The sequence below is a fragment of the Protopterus annectens genome, chromosome 12.part0 (assembly GCF_019279795.1).
Source record: "Protopterus annectens isolate FY-2018-M chromosome 12.part0, PAN1.0, whole genome shotgun sequence".
NCBI lineage: Eukaryota > Metazoa > Chordata > Ceratodontiformes > Protopteridae > Protopterus > Protopterus annectens.
In genome coordinates, this window is record NC_056746.1 from 656,726,420 (window position 1) to 656,745,775 (window position 19,356).

At 42.4% G+C, this 19,356-nt stretch overlaps 1 protein-coding gene across 2 annotated transcripts in view; it reads right to left on the reverse strand.

Annotated features, from left to right (window-relative positions):
- LOC122816772 (tetratricopeptide repeat protein 30A) overlaps window positions 1-19,356 on the reverse strand; it is a 2,782,581-nt gene that overhangs the window by 720,405 nt on the left and 2,042,820 nt on the right. The window contains exon 15 of one of the 2 annotated variants that reach the window (XM_044089788.1): window positions 7,318-7,365. The exons of the other annotated variant lie outside the window; for it this stretch is intronic. Coding sequence (XP_043945723.1) covers window positions 7,318-7,365 — 48 coding nt within the window. The remainder of the gene's footprint in view (window positions 1-7,317; window positions 7,366-19,356) is intronic. 2 annotated transcript variants of the gene reach the window in all.

A 19,356-nucleotide genomic window follows, 5' to 3' on the forward strand; every position in this document is an offset into this window, starting at 1 on the left:
AAATCAAAATCTGCTAAGTCTAAAAAGAGATCTCCGGTTCCGTCTGTCTCTTCAGAGCCATCGGAGAAAGTAATTAGACTAGATTCGACCTCCTCAGCTCCACTGTCCTCGGGGCCGCAGGAAGTGTCGTTAGTAATGGAACCAGCGTCGGCTCCAATTATACTGGAACCTCTTCAGAGCTGATCGCCCAGTACTAGACCAGGGTCACCTGAGAGGAGATCTCGATCTCCCTCCCTGTCCTCCAAATCCTCCAGGACACGTTCAGATATGGATGTCGATAGGGTGGTGCAGAGGCTCCTTTAGTCTCCGGTTGTGGCTAAGTTGTTCTCGGCTCCGACCCAGTCGGCTCCAGAGCCCATCCCGATACCTTCTTCGATTGTTCCTCCTCTGAGTGCATCTCTGTCTTTGGAGCTGGAATGCTCCACTCCATGTGATGTTCCTGCATTGGTTCCGATGCCCCCTCTAAGCTTATCGGTACCGACATCGGCTCCGACCCTGTCGGCCCCTTCCACAGGGTTCGGGACTCAGGTTTCTTCAGTTGGACCCGAGGGGGACACCTCGGGGGACACCTCGGGACACCTTTCAGTTCCAAGTCTCCCGCTCGGTGCCTCGGCTCGTGGAACCCCGACCCCTGTCATGGTCTCGGAGACCGGCCGGTCCTCAGACTCGGGGAGGCCAGCCTTTGAAGCCATGCAGAGCGCGCTGGCCAGGTCTTCAGCCACATCATGCGGATCAGTCATTCCGTCCCCCTCCACTCTGGCTAGAGCCTCTGATCATCACCTATTTGTAGACAGCGGTGCCCCAATGCCTAGGGATACCCCCATGAGTGGTCCCCAAGTTTCTGAGGGCCCCTCAGAGTCTGGGCTTGAGGAGTCCCTAGAAAGAAAACGTGCAAGAGGAAGCACATAGACTCCCAGGATGAGTCTCTCACCTCAGATACCGACCTCGAGGAATTGGAGGGGTCCCCTAAGTCATACTCTGACGATGTTTCTTTCTCCGACATTCTGCAGATATTGAAACAGAGAGGTGACTGGCCATCCAAAGCCCCCTTCGAGGAGGAGTCGGTCTTCCTTAAGGCTTCTGGTGCTCAACCCTCCGCCTCCTGGGTGTGTCCACCCTTCGACGAGCTCTTGGATTTAATTTGTCAAAGGGTGTGGGAGAACCCTGATTCTGTGGAACCCGTACCCAGGAGACCCAATAAATTTCTATCAGCTCCCCCAGGTAAGGCGTTTTTGTCCAAAGGAGTCCCTGTAGATGCCATAGTGGTGGCGGCGGCCACTCAGAAAGAAGCAGCCAAGACTTCTTCCTCCGTCCATCCTCCTAACAAGGAGTCTAGGACCATGGACCGGTACAGGAAGCGTACCCTCTCATCAGCAACCTACCTGTCTCATTTTACTCGGCTCCAGAGAGATCTCCTCAAGGAGTTAGGAGATACTCTAGCGGGTAACGTTCCGGTGGCGGTGGCCCAGACGGTTAACGCCCAGGTGTCTACCCTCAACTCCATTAACTCGTCCATACGGCTCATTTCCTATGCAGCCGAGGGACCGAGTAGGGCAGCAAGCTCAGGGGTCGCCCTTAGGAGGCAAGCCTGGATGCGCCTTTGTCATTTCGCGGAGGCCTTCAAGTCTTCTTTCACCGACGCCCCCTTTGATGGTTCCTCTTTGTTCGGAACCAAGGTGAAAGACACCCTCACCAGGTGCGAGCAAGAGGGAAAGACTCTGTCTGCTGTAGGGGTCCGTTTTTCCCTCCCCTCTAGACCTTAGCCCAAGGCCCAGAGAGGTGGGAAGATGTGGTTCAAGAAATCACAGAAGTTTTTTCCCAGTGCACAAGGTGAGCCCCCCTTCAGAGGCAGAGGAGGGGGAGGTTATTCAGGGAGATGCCGCCCTAGAGGCAGGGGAGGCCCCCGCAATTTGGGAGACCGCAATTCCTTTCGCGGTTCTCCCTACCATCGTCCCTGATGGGATGCCCAACTGTGCGTTTCCGGAGCCAGTCGGGGGCCGAATATCGTTATACCTGGAAGCCTGGGAAAGCATCACCCAGGACCAATGGGTATTACGAATAATTTCCGAAGGTTATGCCATCCCCTTCTCATCAGACCCCCCTCCAATCAGGAGAATCACGGACGTTCCACCCAGTCAAAGGGATCAGGCAGCTTCAGAAGTTTCAATGCTGCTAGAAAAAGGAGTCATCCAGTATGTCCCCTCAGACCAGATCGGATTAGGGACTTACTCAAGATTCTTTTTGGTGCCGAAAAGAACAGGGGACCTGAGACCCATTCTAGATCTCAGCCAACTAAACCACTATGTACAAAAGTCCAAGTTCCGAATGGTCACTCTTCAGTCGATTTTCCCATTGTTGGGAAAAGACGTATGGATGTGCTCCATCGACCGCAAGGATGCTTACTCCATATCAAGATGGACAGGGCATCCAGGAGTCACCTACGCTTCCGGCTGGGAGCCAGTCATTTCCAGTTTTGAGCCCTGCCCTTTGGTCTCACCACAGCCTCCAGGGTGTTCACCAAGTGTTTGGCGGTCATGACGGCTCACTTGAGACGTCAAGGATTCCAAGTGTTTCCGTATCTGGACGACTGGCTCCTCACCGCCCCCACCAGGCATCTACTAATACAAACCAGGGACGCTACCATCACACTCTGTCAGCAGTTAGGCATAACACTGAACTGGGAAAAATCTGCCTTGTTGCCCTCACAGCGTGTCATCTTTATAGGTGCAGAGCTAGACACCGCTCAGATGCGAGCCTTTCTACCGCAGGAAAGAATCACAGTCTTACAAAATCAGGTGCAAGCCCTGTTACCCCTCAGGAAAGTAAAGGCAAGATGGGTTCTTCAACTCCTGGGCACTATGGCAGCAACAATTATGTTAGTCCCTCTAGCGAGATTGCACATGAGGCTCCTTCAATGGCTCCTCTTTGCCCAATGGTCTCTCCAAAGACTCCCACTTTCCTATCAGATCTTGCTCACGGACAGATGCAAACAGGATGTCAGATGGTGGCTTTGCACCAACAATCTGGACAGGGGGAAACCCTTCGTTCCATCACCCCCAGTTGCCACAGTGACAACGGACGCCTCCCAGATGGGGGGGGGGGGGGGGGCATTATCTTGGCAGGACAGTCCAAGGCAGGTGGCAAGATCACGAGATGCATCTGCACATCAACGTCCTAGAGATGAGAGTGGTGTTACTTGCGTTGCAGGCACTTCAGGGCTTTCTTCCTCTCGGGACTATTGCAGTACACTTGGACATGTCCGTTGTGTGGTATCTGAACAAGCAAGGAGGAACCAGATCATATCCCCTGTGCACAGAGGCCATGCGTGTGTGGCAGTGGGCAGTTTCTTCCCATCGGTTCGTGGTGGCAACGCACATTCCGGGGAAGTCCAACGTGATAGCAGACAGGCTAAGCAGAGCTATTCTGATGCCTTACGAGTGGTCCCTGAATCGTCTGGTTGCAGAACGAATCTTCAGCAGATGGGGTCAGCCTTGCTGCGATCTTTTTGCAAGCCCCCTCAATGCCAAATGCAGCAGCTACTTCACGCTGATCCCCCCACAGGGGGAGTCACCCAGGGATGCTCTAGTCCACGATTGGCCCTCCGGTCTGCTCTATGCTTTCCCTCTGTTTCCCTTGCTATCAAGAGTGATTCAGAAAGCTCAATCCTTGGGAAGCAGAATGATCCTGATTGCTCCACACTGGCCTCGTCAAGTCTGGTTCCCCTTTCTCCATCCATACATGGTGGACCTCCTTAGACTCTGGACCCAGTACCAGACCTACTGACACACATGTCGGGAAAGTTCCACCCCTCTCTACGGACCCTCAGGTTGACAGCCTGGCTTCTCCAATTCTGTCGCTAGTTAGGCTTCATCATTTTTCACCTGAGGTGGTTCACATTTTATCGTCCTCTCATAAGCCCTCTACTAGGAGAATTTATTCCAGCAAATGGAAGAGATTTTCTATTTGGGCTCTTGCCCAGGGAATTGACCCTTACACAGCTCCAATTGCTTCCGTCTTGGAGTTCTTGTCTATGCTTTTCCAGCAGGGTTCAGCATCCGCTACCATTAAAGTTCAATTGGCAGCGATTTCTAATTTTCATATTGCTAATGAGCCTAGTCTGATGGCCCACAGACTCTGTAAGGCTCTCCTGGAGGGCACTCTGTTACTTCGCCCTCCTGTCTCAGAACCTATTATGCCCTGGTATCTAAATTTTGTTTTGCAAGCCCTGACTTCACCACCATTTGAACCTGCTGCTACCTGTGCCTTGAAATTCTTGACCCGGAAAACGGCCTTCTTAATAGCCATCACATCAGCCAGACGAGTTTCAGAAATTCAGGCTCTTTCTATCAAACCTCCATACTTGATCTTTCATAAAGACAGGGTGTCTCTTAGACCAGACCCTTCCTTTCTTCCTAAAGTGGCGTCCATATCTAATCTCAATCAATCTATTGAGTTGCCCGTGTTTTTTCCCCACTTTTCAAACAAGGCAGAATTTAAATTTCATTAACTAGATGTACACAGACAGTTACATTTCTATCTGCACAGGACCAAAGATCTCCGAAAATCTGATCAGTTGTTTGTCTCCTTTTCGGAAAACAGAATTGGGTCCCCTGTCTCCAAGATCACCCTATCCAGATGGATATCAAATTATTTTTCTTTCATTTATTCTTCAGGGGGGAAAGACCTACCGTTTCCAGTCAAGGCTCACTCTACTAGGGCTGTATCTGCATTTACAGCCTACCACGCCAGATTGTCGATGGATGATATTTGTGCTTCAGCTACCTGGGCATCTCCTCACACCTTTGTTACTCATTACAAACTGGATGTGGTATTAAGGGGCAGGTCTTCCTTTGGTTCCACAGTACTCAGGAGTATCTTCCTTTGAGCCTCCCAGGATGTAGGTGCTGGGGACGCTGTCCCACGGGTAAGAATGTAGGCGAGATTGGACTACATAACATCAAGAAGTTATGTACTCACCATAACGTTCGATGTATATAGTCCATCTCGCCTCACATTCTTACTTACCCTCCCACCTTCTCCCGTCCTAGAGGATCTGGAGATTAGGCTTGGTTTTTAGAGTTCCTTTCACCTTTAGCTTATTCCTCTTGTTGGGATTTTGTTATGCATGAAGTATGAGTGTGGTGTTCGCAGCAAACTAGATCTGGGGATATAGAGCAGTGCAGCATGGGATACCTCCTTAGCCCAGCCAATAGAAGACTTCGAGCTAGAAAAGTTGGCCGAGTCTACCCACGGGTAAGAATGTGAGGCAAGATGGACTACATACATCGAACGTTATGGTGAGTACATAACTTCTTGTTTTGAAACATCTGTATCACTGACACACATAATTATTCAATTAATGTCCCTTTGTTAGCTAAAAAAAAAAAAAAAAAATTGTGTTTTAGTTTTATAAATATTGCAAAGAATCATATTCTCCAAACTACATCATATCTCAGAAATCCTGCAAACATTAAACATTTTTCAAGGACATGCTCACAGCATCCAGACTAGCACAGACTGTTAGATGTGCATGCAGTTTTAAAAGGCATATCACTGCAAAAGTCAGCATGCAGTGTTGTAAACTACACCAACCACATGGATATAAATGTTAAACTAGAAATTACACAATGGCCAAGTAAAAGTGGCTAGTGAACCAAATCAACAGTGATGATATTGAACAATGTTATTCTGTCGACCTCAGCCAAAGGGGGGGGGGTCAGCATTATTAATAGACGTAAGCCATTGTATAAAAGCAATAAAGTATTCTAGGGTTATTTGTTACTGTCTAACAACATCACTGGTGGGAGAGCAAAAGACTTAGCTTTGCCTTGTGTTTTAAACATCCCAAGAGTGATGTTATACACAGAACCACACTGTTGACATACCTTACTGCTTAAATATATCTGCTAAGAGACAGCACTTGTCACAGGTAGATTTGTTTTATTTCTAAGGAGACTCAACATTACACTTTTAACTGGAAGGATGCATTTAATTTTAGTAAGGATCCTTTGAGGTTATAAGTAATGGTGAAATCTACAGTATTCATTCCACACACAAGAAGGCACATGCTTCATGCAATTTTAATGTATTAGGCTGTTTACTATAAAGCTGACAAATAACTTTTTCAAGTGTTAACTACACATGAAGCACATCTGAATGAAAAACAGAGAGCTGCAACTCACATAAAACTCTTCTTTATGTCATCACCTAGACGAAGACTGCATGGATACTATGGGCTTTCATTATAATGGTATAACCCAGAAAATACTTTAATTTGGTATGATAAATGTACTGCCATGATGAGAAGAAAGCTACTTAGATTTTTATTTTATATGAGAAGCATGTTGCTTTGCCTTTTATGCATAATATTTAAATAATATTTCTGTAATTTTTTAGTTTCCTAAATAATGAGACTAGCATGGAGACATTATAATGTGATGAAAAGTATCTCTTGACTACCTCTTACCAGTTTCAGTAATACAAATGTTAAATGTGGGGTACTATATACTGTCATATAAGCAGTATGTTTTCATGGACAAACTCTGGATGTGATATTCCAGTAAAGATCTTGCTCTTCTCCCTTGAAAATTAAAGTTTATTACCCTGCTGATGAATGTCACTAACTGGAGGGATTGTTGTTTTGCAAATAAGGGAAACATCTAGCAATGTGCACCACTGCTGTGATGCTGGATGTATGCTTCTACATGCAGCATACCATGCCATGCATGCAAAGACAAGGGATTAAAGAGTGAATGTAGAAAGCTGATTACACAAGCTCTACAATCTAAAATCTTTATTCAATATTTCATTATCTGGAAAGAGGATGATGCCTCTTCCTTTTCAAACATGTTTATCAGTGGGTGATTGTAGGCCATTAAGTGAGGTCCTGGTGAGATGGTCACTGACTGAAGGAGACAAATATGATGCTAATAACTGAAGTAGTCCATCTTAGATAAAAACACAATGAATAAAAAATGCTGAGAGTTAACTATTTCCATGCTATGCTTTCCACTGCACACATTTTATTTTACTTTGATTCAGTACAGCATTTATGTAAAGATAATAATTCTGTGATCTTCTGCGATCTATAATAGGAAAAGAATCGAGTGAATTTGAATATTCTTAATATGTTTTAATTTTGTAGTGACTTATGCGGAGCATCACAGATATAATCTTGAATGTAATCGAAATCCCAGGTACTGCAATACTGTCTTCAGGTAAGTATGCCAACTAAGTTGTAAACAGCCTGAAACAGAGTAAGAAAGCAATCCAAGTCTCACAGAAGACAAAATAACATTTTGGATTCTGTGTCTTTACCGAAGGTTTCCTCTTGCATGGACATCCTTCAATGTTGCACTGTCCTAGCTAAGGCACAGGGAAGAAAAGCCAATATGCTAAAGTCTTAGCACTGCATTCTGTTCTTATCATCATGAAAAATACAACATTCTCTATATGCATATTAGAACACTGATACAGCATAAACTGAGATTTTTATCCAAACAGATGCAGTTTAAATATTCATAACTAGCTTCTGCAAAAAAGGCATTTACAGCAGAAATGGAAACACATAAAATTACACACAATTTTACCTACCATAATTCTTGATTTTTGAGTGTATATCAGTCAGCAGGAATTTCAGCAGCTCCTTTTGGGGAAGCCTCATCACCTATCCCTGACCTGTACCACACACACAAAATATCTCACAGTAGTCAACTTCATTGAAGGAAGCACACTTATGAAGAGAAAAGCAGCTCCACAAAGTACAGTTGTGTAAGATGAACTTACCATAACAGCAGATGTTCAAATGATCACTGCTGCAGTAGCCTTAACTATATGGGTTATATCCTGCCAAGGATATAACAGCTATCCAGCTTCCAAGGCTTTAGGGCACCTTTCACGTGCCCAAACTTTCAAGCAGCTTGAGCTGGGCTGACTAAAAGTAAGTTTGGGAGAGAAGCCCTTCAGTGCTTTCCTGCCAGCAGATAGAGAGCCCTGAAAGAACAACACTGGGAAGAAGTAAAAAATAAACGTTCAAATGTCCACACATCCTGGTATAAAAAAAACAACAAAAAAAAAACAAGGGGGATGGAGGGAGGGAGCAGCTACTGCAACAGTGATCATTCGAATATCTACTGCTAAGTTCAACTTACACAACTGTACTATGTTCATAATATTAATCACTGCTGCAGTAGCCTTAGCCATATGGGCAGATTACCTTAGCTAACTACATTTGGGAGGTGGAAGGAGAATAGTGCAGGAGCCCCTGAAGAAAGGTCCTAATAAATATTGATCTGGATCAAAGAAGGAATCAAGGTTATAGTGCTTTGTCAAGGTTATAGTGCTTTGTAAAGGTATGTACAGAGGAACAAGTAGCAGCTTTTAGAATACTTCTAGAAGTCAACCCTTTCCAAAAAGCCATAGATAAAGCCAAAGCCCCGACAGAGTGGGCCTTGACTCTGCTTGTAAAAGTTTTGTTATGGTGAGTATAATACAAGGTAATAGCCTTAGATAACAATTGGGCAATAGTCTGTTTTGACACAGGTTGTCCTTTCTTCTTACCTTCACAAAGAATCAACAAATCTGAAGATCTGAACGATTTAGTTCTGTCAAGATGGTACCTGAGTTGTCTGTGGACATCCAAAATATGGAGTATCCTTTCTCCCTCATTTTTGTTTTCAGGAAAGAAAACAGGGAGATGGATAGTTTGGGTTAAAATAAACACAGATATCACTTTAGGCATAATAGAATGAGTTCTCAAAGAAACCCTGTCCCTATGGAAAATGAGATGGGTCTGACTCATCATAATAGCTTGCAACTCTAATACTCCTCTTGCAATCAGTAAAACTGTTTTCCATGTTAAGATCCTCAAATCAGCCAAATTAGCTGGTTCAAATAAAGCAGCTAATTAGCTTCTCTTACACAAAATTAATTCCACAAGTAGGGACCAATTTTTTTTGGAGACCTCTTATGCAAAACTCCTTTCATGAAATTTTTATATGAATATATTATATGACTATATTAAAAGAGGAAGATTCATGGGAAGACCTGCTGAAATGGCTGATAAATGAACTGTAATACAGGAATAAGGAAGGCCATAGGATGGCAACTCACACAATAATTGTAAACCCAGAGAACAATTAGCCCTGAATGGGTGCTGGTTATGTTTCTGGCACCAACTGGGAAACATTTTTCATTTGCTAATATGATTTTCTAGTAGCAAGCTTTCTTGCCTCCATTAATAGCTGCTGCACATCCACAGTAGACAGGTGCCTTAAAAGAATTAAGACCCTATCATCCAGTCAACTGAAGATGATTGATGTCAGGGTGTATCAAACAACCCTGCTCTTGTGTGAGTAGATCCAATCTGTGAAGAAGCTTGTGGCAAATGCCTCTGGTATTTCCAAAAGATGGGAGAACCACAGTTGCCTTGGCCAGAAGGGAGTCACCATGATGATCCATGCAGATTCCTTCTGAATATTCAGAAGTACCCATGATACTAGTGGAAGGGGTAGAAAAGCATAGAGGAACATTCTTGTCCAAGAGAAAGAAAAGGCATCTGTCTTCCAGGCCATCTTGATGGAGTCCTGGTTCAGAATCTTGCCAGCTGATTGTTCATATAGAGGAGATAAAGAAGTCTACTTGAAGAACTCTCTACAGATGCATCAAATCACGGAAGAGCTCTTGTTATAGTTTCCAGTCTCTAGGGTCTGTCCTATTCCTGCTCAGCTTGTCTGCCACAAAGCTTTGCTCTGAAGGAATACAGAATAACTGTACAATGAGACTGTGCTGTGAAGCTATATTTCAAACTAACATGGCTAATCTGCGAAGAGGGTATGACCAGGTTCCCCATTGCTTGTTATGTACCACAAGACTGTGGTATTGCCTATAACTATTTGATGTGGTCCCAGGGACCAAAGATGATTTAGAGAGTTGACTGCCTTGATCAAAGCAAGGATCCTCTTAATATTATGTGTTTGTATCTGCCCTTGGTGTCCCACACTCCCCCTGCACTTTTTTTCCCTCCTGACACTGTTCCCCAAGTGAAGTCTGAAGCATCTGTGATGACTAACTGCTTTATTTTCATACCCATTTGTCTCAAATAATTTGTTGCCAATGAGTGAAATGGAGATTAAATTTTTCTGGAAGATAAAAGGGGCCAGGATGGGAGATGGGTCACACCTTTCTGAGAATCCTCTCATTCAGAATGCTGTCTCTCCAGTCTTGTTGGACTGTCCTTGGTTTTGGGAGGTCCAAGACTTCTTTTTGGAACCCCCTAGCCATTTATTTTAAATGTCTGTTTATATGACTTCTTTTTTGTTACTACCTTTATTAAGTTATCACTTGTGACACAGGCATATTTATGTTTATATAAAAGTAATCAAACTGTATTAACAAATTAATATTAACAAACATTATGCTTCATATATATCACTACATATCATATAATCTAAGCAACATTACATAAATTATTCAATTCCTGTCCCTTTTTTCTAAACAAGAAACATCTTTATTAAACCATCACATACATCATAAGCAACCATACATTTATATAAATGAAAACAAACCACAACACAATCCTAGTTGCAAGCATTTTAGACCATAAACTATAATGACACACTCCCAGTTGCAAACATTATACATCACTTATAATCTACCTAGTTGTTTTCAGTTAAACATTACATAGCTCATTTAAGTCCTGTCTTCTTTTAAACCTCATTCCTCCCCTGAATGCATTATTCCCACAATTCCCATTTTTCCTATGTAGTTTGCTCCCACCTTTATGTAAAGATCTGAATTCCAGTTGTTTTATCTCTGTTACTATATTCACTACTTTCAATATAGCTGGTTTAGATGGTGGCTGCCAAAAAAGCAATTAATAAAAAATAGAAATCAAAATTTACTTGAATTTCATTGAGACTCTTTATTCTATATTTTGCCAAAAAGGGGTCAAGAATAGATTTTGGGTCTGTCCCACATGATCATGTGTAAGACCTTGGGCAACAGAGGAAGAGGGGGATAATAATATAGAAACATCCTTTTCCAAGAAAAATGCATGGTGTCCACTTTCTAAGACATATGATTCAGCACTCTGGCACTGAATTTGGGAAGCTGTGTGCTCAGAGAGGTGGCAAACAGATCCTCTTGAGAAATATACCACCAAAGGATAATGCCCAGGACAATCTAATTGTGAAGCACCCACTCACAAGGATCTGCCCTGGATCTGCTCAGGTTGTCTGCCACTAGGTTGAGCTCTGAGAAAATGTAAACCACCTGCAGAATCAGATGATGGCTGACAGCAAACTCCCAAACAAGAAGAGTCAGTCTGCTAAAAAGGTACGACTGTAGACACGTCACGATCAAAGGCTAGCTTACTATCTATGTGTGTCCCTAGGTCCCTGACTACTAGGTCAACTCTAAGGGGTGTGTTGTCAATATGATAGTTACCAGGGATGGATGACTTCCCAAAGGATACTATTATGCATTTCTTGGCATTTAGTTTTAGTCTATGGCTCCAACAGCAGTCGTTTGTCTGTGTCAACCCCTCCTGGAAGACATTTGTGTCAGTGTGAGATTCAATGACCGCTCCTAATTTGCAATCATCTGCAAATTTAGTCAGCCAAAGACAACTGACATTGGCCTTGACTTCTGAGAAGTAAATGCCAAAAAGGAGCAGTCCAAGGACTGATCCCTGAGGGACTCTACTTGTGACAGGCCGCTTTGTAGAGGTGGACTCCCCCAATTCTAACTTCCTGAGTCCTATCTGTGAGCCATTTGGCTATCCACCTGGTGACATACGGGTTTGTACCTAACCTCTTGAGTTTGTCAACAATGCCCTAGTGTGCTATTGTGTCAATACATCCTCTCAAAGAAGTCCAACAGGTTGAGTAGGCAAGATCTGCCCTTGACGAAACCAAACTGGGTTGGGTCCAGTGTCTGGAGGTTTACTATATCTCTGTTGATCATCCCCATGATAATTCTTTCCATGACTTTACATACAAGACTAGTGAGACTTATGGGTCTGTAGTTTCCAGGGTCTGTAGACAGCCCACCTTTGTGCAGAGGGAAGACTGCTGTCTTTCTCCATTCATGAGGCACAAAGCCTGTTTAGATGCTACAGTTAAACAGTAATTCCAGAGGCCCTGATAGGTCATGTTTCATGCAATTTAGAAGGCATCCTGGGATACTGTCTGAGCCCATTGATGCAGTGTTCTTGGTCTTTGAGAGAGCATTAAGGACCTGTTCCCTAGTAATAGTAGTTGCTTGTTTATGTATCACATGACAGTAATGTTGTCTGTAAACTTTGGCAGGACCTGGAACCCAGAGAGAATACCAGGCTTGAAGAGCCAAAAGCAGAGCTCTCATATGTTTGATGTTGATGTGGTCCACCACTTGTTGGGTAGACTACCCTCCCTGGCACCTGATGTCATTGGAAGAAGATCTGAAGCATCTGTGTACAGCTCCGGGTGAGGGGGGGGGGGGGGGGCTTGGAAAGCCTTGAAAAGACAAGCCTGGATTTAGAACTATTTGATGAATCCACCACAGCGACTCCTGTTTGGGATAAGGTAAGAGAAGAATGGGAACTTGCAGAGGATGACAATGCTAAAGCCTGTTTAGATGTTACTGAAGCATTTTCATATGAAGTCCGATGAAAGGAACCATAGCCTGCAGAAACTTTCTTGCAGACGCCACTTATAAAGGAAGAAGAAACTAGAAGAAAGCTGCCAAGAAAGTGACCTTGGGAGGAGGAGATGAAATCCACACTGCAAAGCAGAAGCATGGTAAAAATCAAGATTACAGTATGCTATGACTGGGGCTAGACATTTGTTAAAGACTCTCAGACCTGTAGAGATACCAAAAGGCAAAGCAGACAACTGATAATGTGAGGAAGAAATTATTTTATTTATTTATTTTTATTTAACATTTGTTAACCGGGCTGGTCCAGCTGGATATATTTCCATTTTCAGTGGAGGCCCGGGGAGAAAAGCTCCAATTTCAACAACCACCACCACAGCAAAAAAGGTTTAAAATTGAATACACGTTAGTCTAATAGATACAACATACATCAACAGCTCATTTTACAGCATGTAAGTCTAGGGCAGTCCATAGACATTATTAGAGGTATCTTTAAAACCTAGGTAAAAATAGTTACACAGACAGTAACTTTCCTATGGTTAATTTACTAAGCATATTATCAGAAAAATAGTTAGGGAAGAAAAGGAGGAGATATAAAGCAAAAGGCAGGAAATACTACCAACAGGGTACATTCTTAGCTAAGTAGAAAGGATAATAATTGTTGTCAAGTAGTAGAGATTATTTGAGTTGCCTCTAAAGTAGAGGGATAGACAGGAAAGAGAAGAGGAGAGTAGAATGGCAAGAAATGACAAGAGATATCTAGAGATTCAGTCTGGGAAATAGCAAGGGCATAGCCAGTGATTTTTAAGATATTTCTTAAGATTTTGCTTAAAGAGAGAAAGGGATGGAAGTGCAGTAAGGTCAGAGGGCAAGAGGTTCCAATGTTTTCCAACAGTATTTGAGAAAAGTGAGTCACCAGCTAAGTTGTTAGACTTGGTGGTCCTAGCTAGAAGTTTATTGGAGGAGCGTAAGGAATCAAGGTTCCTGTAGGGTAATATAAGGTTGTTTAGTACTGGAGTATTGTTAGGTTGATAGAAGATTTTATGAGTGATGGTAAGTTGAGAAAGTAACAGAAGGTTTTTTAGTTCTAGCCAGTCTAGTTGACGAAGGTTAAGACAATGGTGAGTTCTATATGGGTTTCCAGTGGCAAATCTAGCAATACTATTATAGCAGTTGGATAGTTTGGTAAGATTACTTTTTTTTAGATTAGTGTAAATGGGGGCTGCATACAATAGAGTTGAAATTAAATGGGAGTGTGCAATAGTCATTTTGGCAGTTGGAGTCAGGAAAGGTTTTATCCTATATAGGGAGCCCAGTTTTTTATTAACAGATTTAATAGTGTTATTAATGTGAATGTGAAAGGTGAGGTTATTATCAATTGTAATACCTAATAGTTTGGTGGAAGTGTCTGGGGATATAAGGGTACCATTGCTAGATTGAATGGAGAAATCTATGGGGGGACTTGCTGTTTGTTGTAAACAGTAGTAACTTGGTATTTTTAGTGTTCAGAAGAAGGCACCGTTTAGAGAACCATGTCTCTACGGTGTTAAAAGCTGTCTGGGTTAGAGACTGCAGTTCAGAAATGGAGTTGGCAGAGCATATAATAGTGGAATCACCAGCATATTGTATACAGGTTGTTTGAGGAATGGCTATTTGAAGGTCATTGATGAATAATGAGAAAAGGAGAGGACCAAGAATGGAACCTTGAGGGACTCCCAGGGAAATAGGAAGGTGTGAAGATAGTTGATTGTCCCAAAGAACTGCTTGCTGTCTATTACTAAGGTAGGACTTAAACCAGAGAATTGCTTTGGTGTCTAGAGGGATGGATGACAGAGTGTTTATGAGTAATTGATAGTTAACCATATCAAAGGCTTTAGATAGGTCGAGAAAGAGTGCTGATGAGAGACTGTTATTATTACGGTTATTATTAATGGTGTTTGTAAAGGATAGGAGAGCTGAGGTGGTACTATGATAAGGCCTAAAACCATGCTGACAGTTTGCTAGTATGTTATGTTTTAGTAAGTGGTTCATTAGCTGTTGGTGAATGCATTTTTCCATAATCTTAGCTATTGGAGAGAGGAGGGCTATAGGCCTGTAGTTTGAATAATCAATAGCATTACCTCCTTTGTGTAAGGGAATAATATGAGAGATTTTCCAGAGATTGGAAATGGTTCCTTCAGTTATGGTATGGTTTATCAGGATGGATATAGGATAGGCGATAATTTTGGCAGCTTGCTGAAGGTATTCAGATGGTAAACCACAGTAAACATTTCATGAAGAGAGAGTGAACAGGAACGTGAAGATAAGCATCCTTCAAGTTCAGAGAGACCATGTAGGCCTGAGGAAGCAGCAAAGGAAACAAAACTGGACAGACAACATTCTGAATGAGAGAATTCTCAAAAAAGTGTTGAGAAAAGAGAGATCCAGAATGGGCCTCCAACAGCCCATCTTCATGGAACGAGAAGCATCCTGGAATAAAAACCTTTGTCTCTTTGGGAGGGAGGAGCAGGCTAAATAGTTCTTTGAACTAAAAGGTCCTGAAGAATAGAAGGAAGGTGAGCAAGTTGGCAATATGAAGGCTGAGGAATCCCTGAAAATGGGGAAAGGGATTTCAAAGCTATGAAGTAGCCTTTCTGTATTACGGAAAGAATCCAGGAATCTGTGGTGATCTGCTGCCGAATGGGATAATACAGAGTTAACTGGAGAGAAAGATGAATCAAGATGAGGGGCAGGGTAAGATGACTGTCAAACAGAAGCAGGGTTGTCAGGAAAAGAGGCCTATAAACTCTAGCTAAGCAAGCCTATCAGGAAAACACCCTTTTTGAAGACCTCTTGCCTCTTAAGGAAGGTTTCTGCTGCCTAAATACAAAGGAAGACTTAGAATGATAATTCCTTTGAAACTTAGGGATAGGGGAAAGAAAAATCTGTTTTGCATACCTTTCCTTTATCCTGCAAGGTCTTAAAAAGCTCTGTAGTACTAGAACCAAACAGATTCTGAGTGTCTGAGGGAGAATTCTAACAACTTGACCTTAATATCACCAGCGAGGGATTGTAACCTAATCAAGGAGTACCTTTGTATAACAGATCTTGTTGCAGCTGCCCCAGAAGAGCCATCAGCAGCATCACAGCTGCATTTGACAGAATGGTGAGCTGCCGGAGAAGCACAGCTCAGTAAAGAAATAACAGAATTCGTAGATTTGGAATGAGGCATGATAGTCAAAACACCTCCAAGTTGAGACAAAGCGGTCAGACTATACCTAGTCATATAGGTCTAGTAGTTTATTGCTCTGAAAGCCAGGATGGCCGAAGTATAAACTTTTTTCCCACACTGGTCCACAGTCCTACCATCCTTTTCAGAAGGGAGAAGTTTGGAAGAAGACATAAATCTGAAAATTTCATAAGCAGAAAGAGAAATTAATGAATTGTCAGAGGAGTGATCCTTATATAAGAACTTTTGATCCTCAGGTACGTCGTAAAACCTACCTGGCTTCTTAGGAACAAAGGGCTGAGGCTTAGCAGTTTGGAAAGCAGCAGAAAAAGTATCCGACAAGGCTTCCAACACAGGATGGACTGCAGAAGGCCTGGCAGAGTCCATTTGTAAGAGGGCATAATATCTCTTTTGGACCACAGACATTTGGGAACTTTCCCAAGTGCTTCATCGTTTTACTATGGTGACCCCAAAAGAAAGTTCCTCAACAGGAGAATCAAGAGAAGAGTATCCTCATCTTCCAACCCTAAAGTATGACAGGAATGCATTTGAAATAATAAGCTAGGGACTCTTCCCCATAATCCAAATCTACTACTTCATCACAGGAGTCAGACTTCCTAATCCATTTAGAGTAGGAGAAAAAGGAGCAGTAGAAGGCACAGACTACAAAAACACTCTTCATGGGGATTCTTGGCCACAGCAACCACATACTAAAAATTCTGCTTTTTCTTGAGGGGGACCTCTATCCTAACATATTTGGCTGGGTGGGGAGATCAGAGCTTTGTTTGACTTCAATAAGGAACCAGGAACTTCTTCGTCAACAAGTGTCTTGGGAATCCTCTAGGCCCTTCCTATATAATCAGCCACAGCTCCCTTGTCTCGTCTGTAGCAGAGGTACGCTCAGGTGCAGCAGATGTGTGATTAACCAACTCAGTATCGGCCTCCAACAGAAGTGTGAAAAGAGGTAGCTGTTGTCGGAACTGGACAGTCCTCGGGTTCTTTAACTAAACCAATGGAGATGTCTGGTAGAGGCTAGACAGCAGAAGTCTCTAAACATATCTTTTTTGGACTTCTTAAGAGTCTTCTGAATGACCATAATTCCCTCAGCTAGCAACTTCAAATGTTGGTTCTCTAAGTAAACTCTGGGTATTAACTCCTTAAACTTCTGAAATCCATTTAAGTGAGGACAAATGGCTACAAAGGGTCTTGAGTATAAAAGCTGACAAATTACACTCTGAGTGTGATCATGGTCTGCATCTAGACAGAAAAAGCACCTGTGTTAATCTTTATGGGGAATATGCCTCACATACTCACAATTCTCCTTTCTGGATGACATGTAAAAATGGTATCCCAACAAAAAGAAGAAAAAGTCCCACTGGGGTACTTATCTGCCACAGGATTGGTAGATAAAACAATGCAGCAAACAACTTCACAGATCAAATTTAAAGAAGTAGCATTTAGACTAGCAGCAAAGAAGTTCTGAGGATTAGGCTCTCGTACATCACTTATGTACCTTACTTCCTGGACATGAGATATACATCTGAGGTACATCACCTGGAAGGGCCTACGGTTTTGGAAATCTAGCCAGACATATGGCTATTCTCAGTAGGATATCCCTTTAGTATGGAATATTGTAACAGTGATAAGGAAAAAAAGAAGTTATACACATCATAATGTTCCATCTGTGTTGTCCATTTTCATTCTTCCTCAGTTTATGGTTTGGATCAGATTCTTAGATCCGACTTGGCCATTACTAAAGTTCAAAGTAACCAAAAAGCTCTTGAGCTTCTCCCTTACCCATAATGCACCAACACTAAGCTACCTCAGATTTTGTTTGCTGATTTTTGGTGACACGGCCGAAAGCGCTTACATTGGATTAAACTTCTTTCTGGATTACACGCTTGGTCCGTTGGATTGTTATTGAACTGCCAATTTATTTACTGGTTTTTGTTGTGCATTTAGTTTGTTTGCATGGCTTCTGGCAGTTCACAAGACGCGGCAATGGCGGTAACCAGAGCTGAATTTGATACTTTACAACAATCTGTTTTAAGCCTCACTCAATTAATTCAACAACTTTCAGGCAACAATAATGGACAGTGTTTGGAATTACCTGGTTTCAGGCACAACAGAATTGGTAGTGCTGACAGTGAGGACAGTTTGCCTCCAGGGCAACAGCTGGTGGGGCAACAAGGTATCATCTCAAATGTCGGTGTCGAGCATAATTTTAAGGATGTACAACTTCATCAATGGTTAAACCAGGTACAGCAAAGTATATTTGATAAAAATTCACAAGCCCCTAATTTTTCCACCATGGTTGACGAATTTCATGATTTAGTTTGGGACTACCGTAGGCTATTGCATGATAATGCCTACTTCAATGAGTGCATTAAAAGGCAGAAAGTACCAAAAAGTTTAAGATATTGGAAATATCCGACTGGCTTAAAAGAAAACAGCAGCTTACACAAAGAGCTTCTGCAATTATTTGATCGACAGGGGTGCGAACTTTTAGGTGTACTGGTGAAACATAATGCTCAAAGAATGGATGAGCTCAACACCGAAATACAGGCACTTGATATTAAACTTAAACAACATACTGCATTTTCAGCCTGTCAATATCAGTATCAAGAAGTATTCAAAGAAGTGGACAAATGTAGTAAAATAGTTACGGATAGGAAAACTCGCAAGTTGCAAAGAGACAAAATAGACTATTCTAAAGGGCAGGCTTACCCAAGACTATCACGTGGCCAATGGAATAGCGCACACGGAAGTAGTTTCTCATTCTATGCAAAACAATGGCGTGGAATCTCAAACAGAAGGGAATACTGTACAACAGCAAGTCACTTTAGAGGCAGAGACCCTTCGCAGATCGGAGCGACTTCGGAACAAGGAGGGCCACATAACCAGGACAAATTCATCCCGCAGTTGGAGAAGGCAGAGAACAGGGTTCGCACAACAGTTACCGATAGAAATTGAAGGTGAGGTCATTTCAGGTAACAATTATCAGCTGATTTATAATACAGCAGGTGACTGTAAAATTTATAATTATAGTCATGCTGATATTACTGTACAACATGCTGATATTTTTAGTAAAGGCCTCACCTTCATACCAGAGAGAAATGCAAGAGTGACTGATTTAGTAACTGAACTTAAACTGCTCGTTAGAAGACTGAATTTAGCAGTATTACATCATGGTACTGATAACACTGCTTTTAATCCACTGCATATTCCTAGTTTGTTTAATCCTCCCCTTCATCCTAAAATTAAGTTATTTGAAGACATCTGTGAACTTGATTTTAGACATTATCTTCAGCATAATAAAGGAACATATAATAATATAAATTTCACTAAAGAGGAGTATGAAATGTTGATGCAACTAAAATCTCAAGGAGAATTAAGGTTTATGCAACCAGACAAGGGTGGGGGATTGGTTGTAATGAATGTTATGGATTATAATCAATTGTTAATGCATATATTGTATGATGATGCCTATGCTGAGACTTCTTTAACTGAATTTA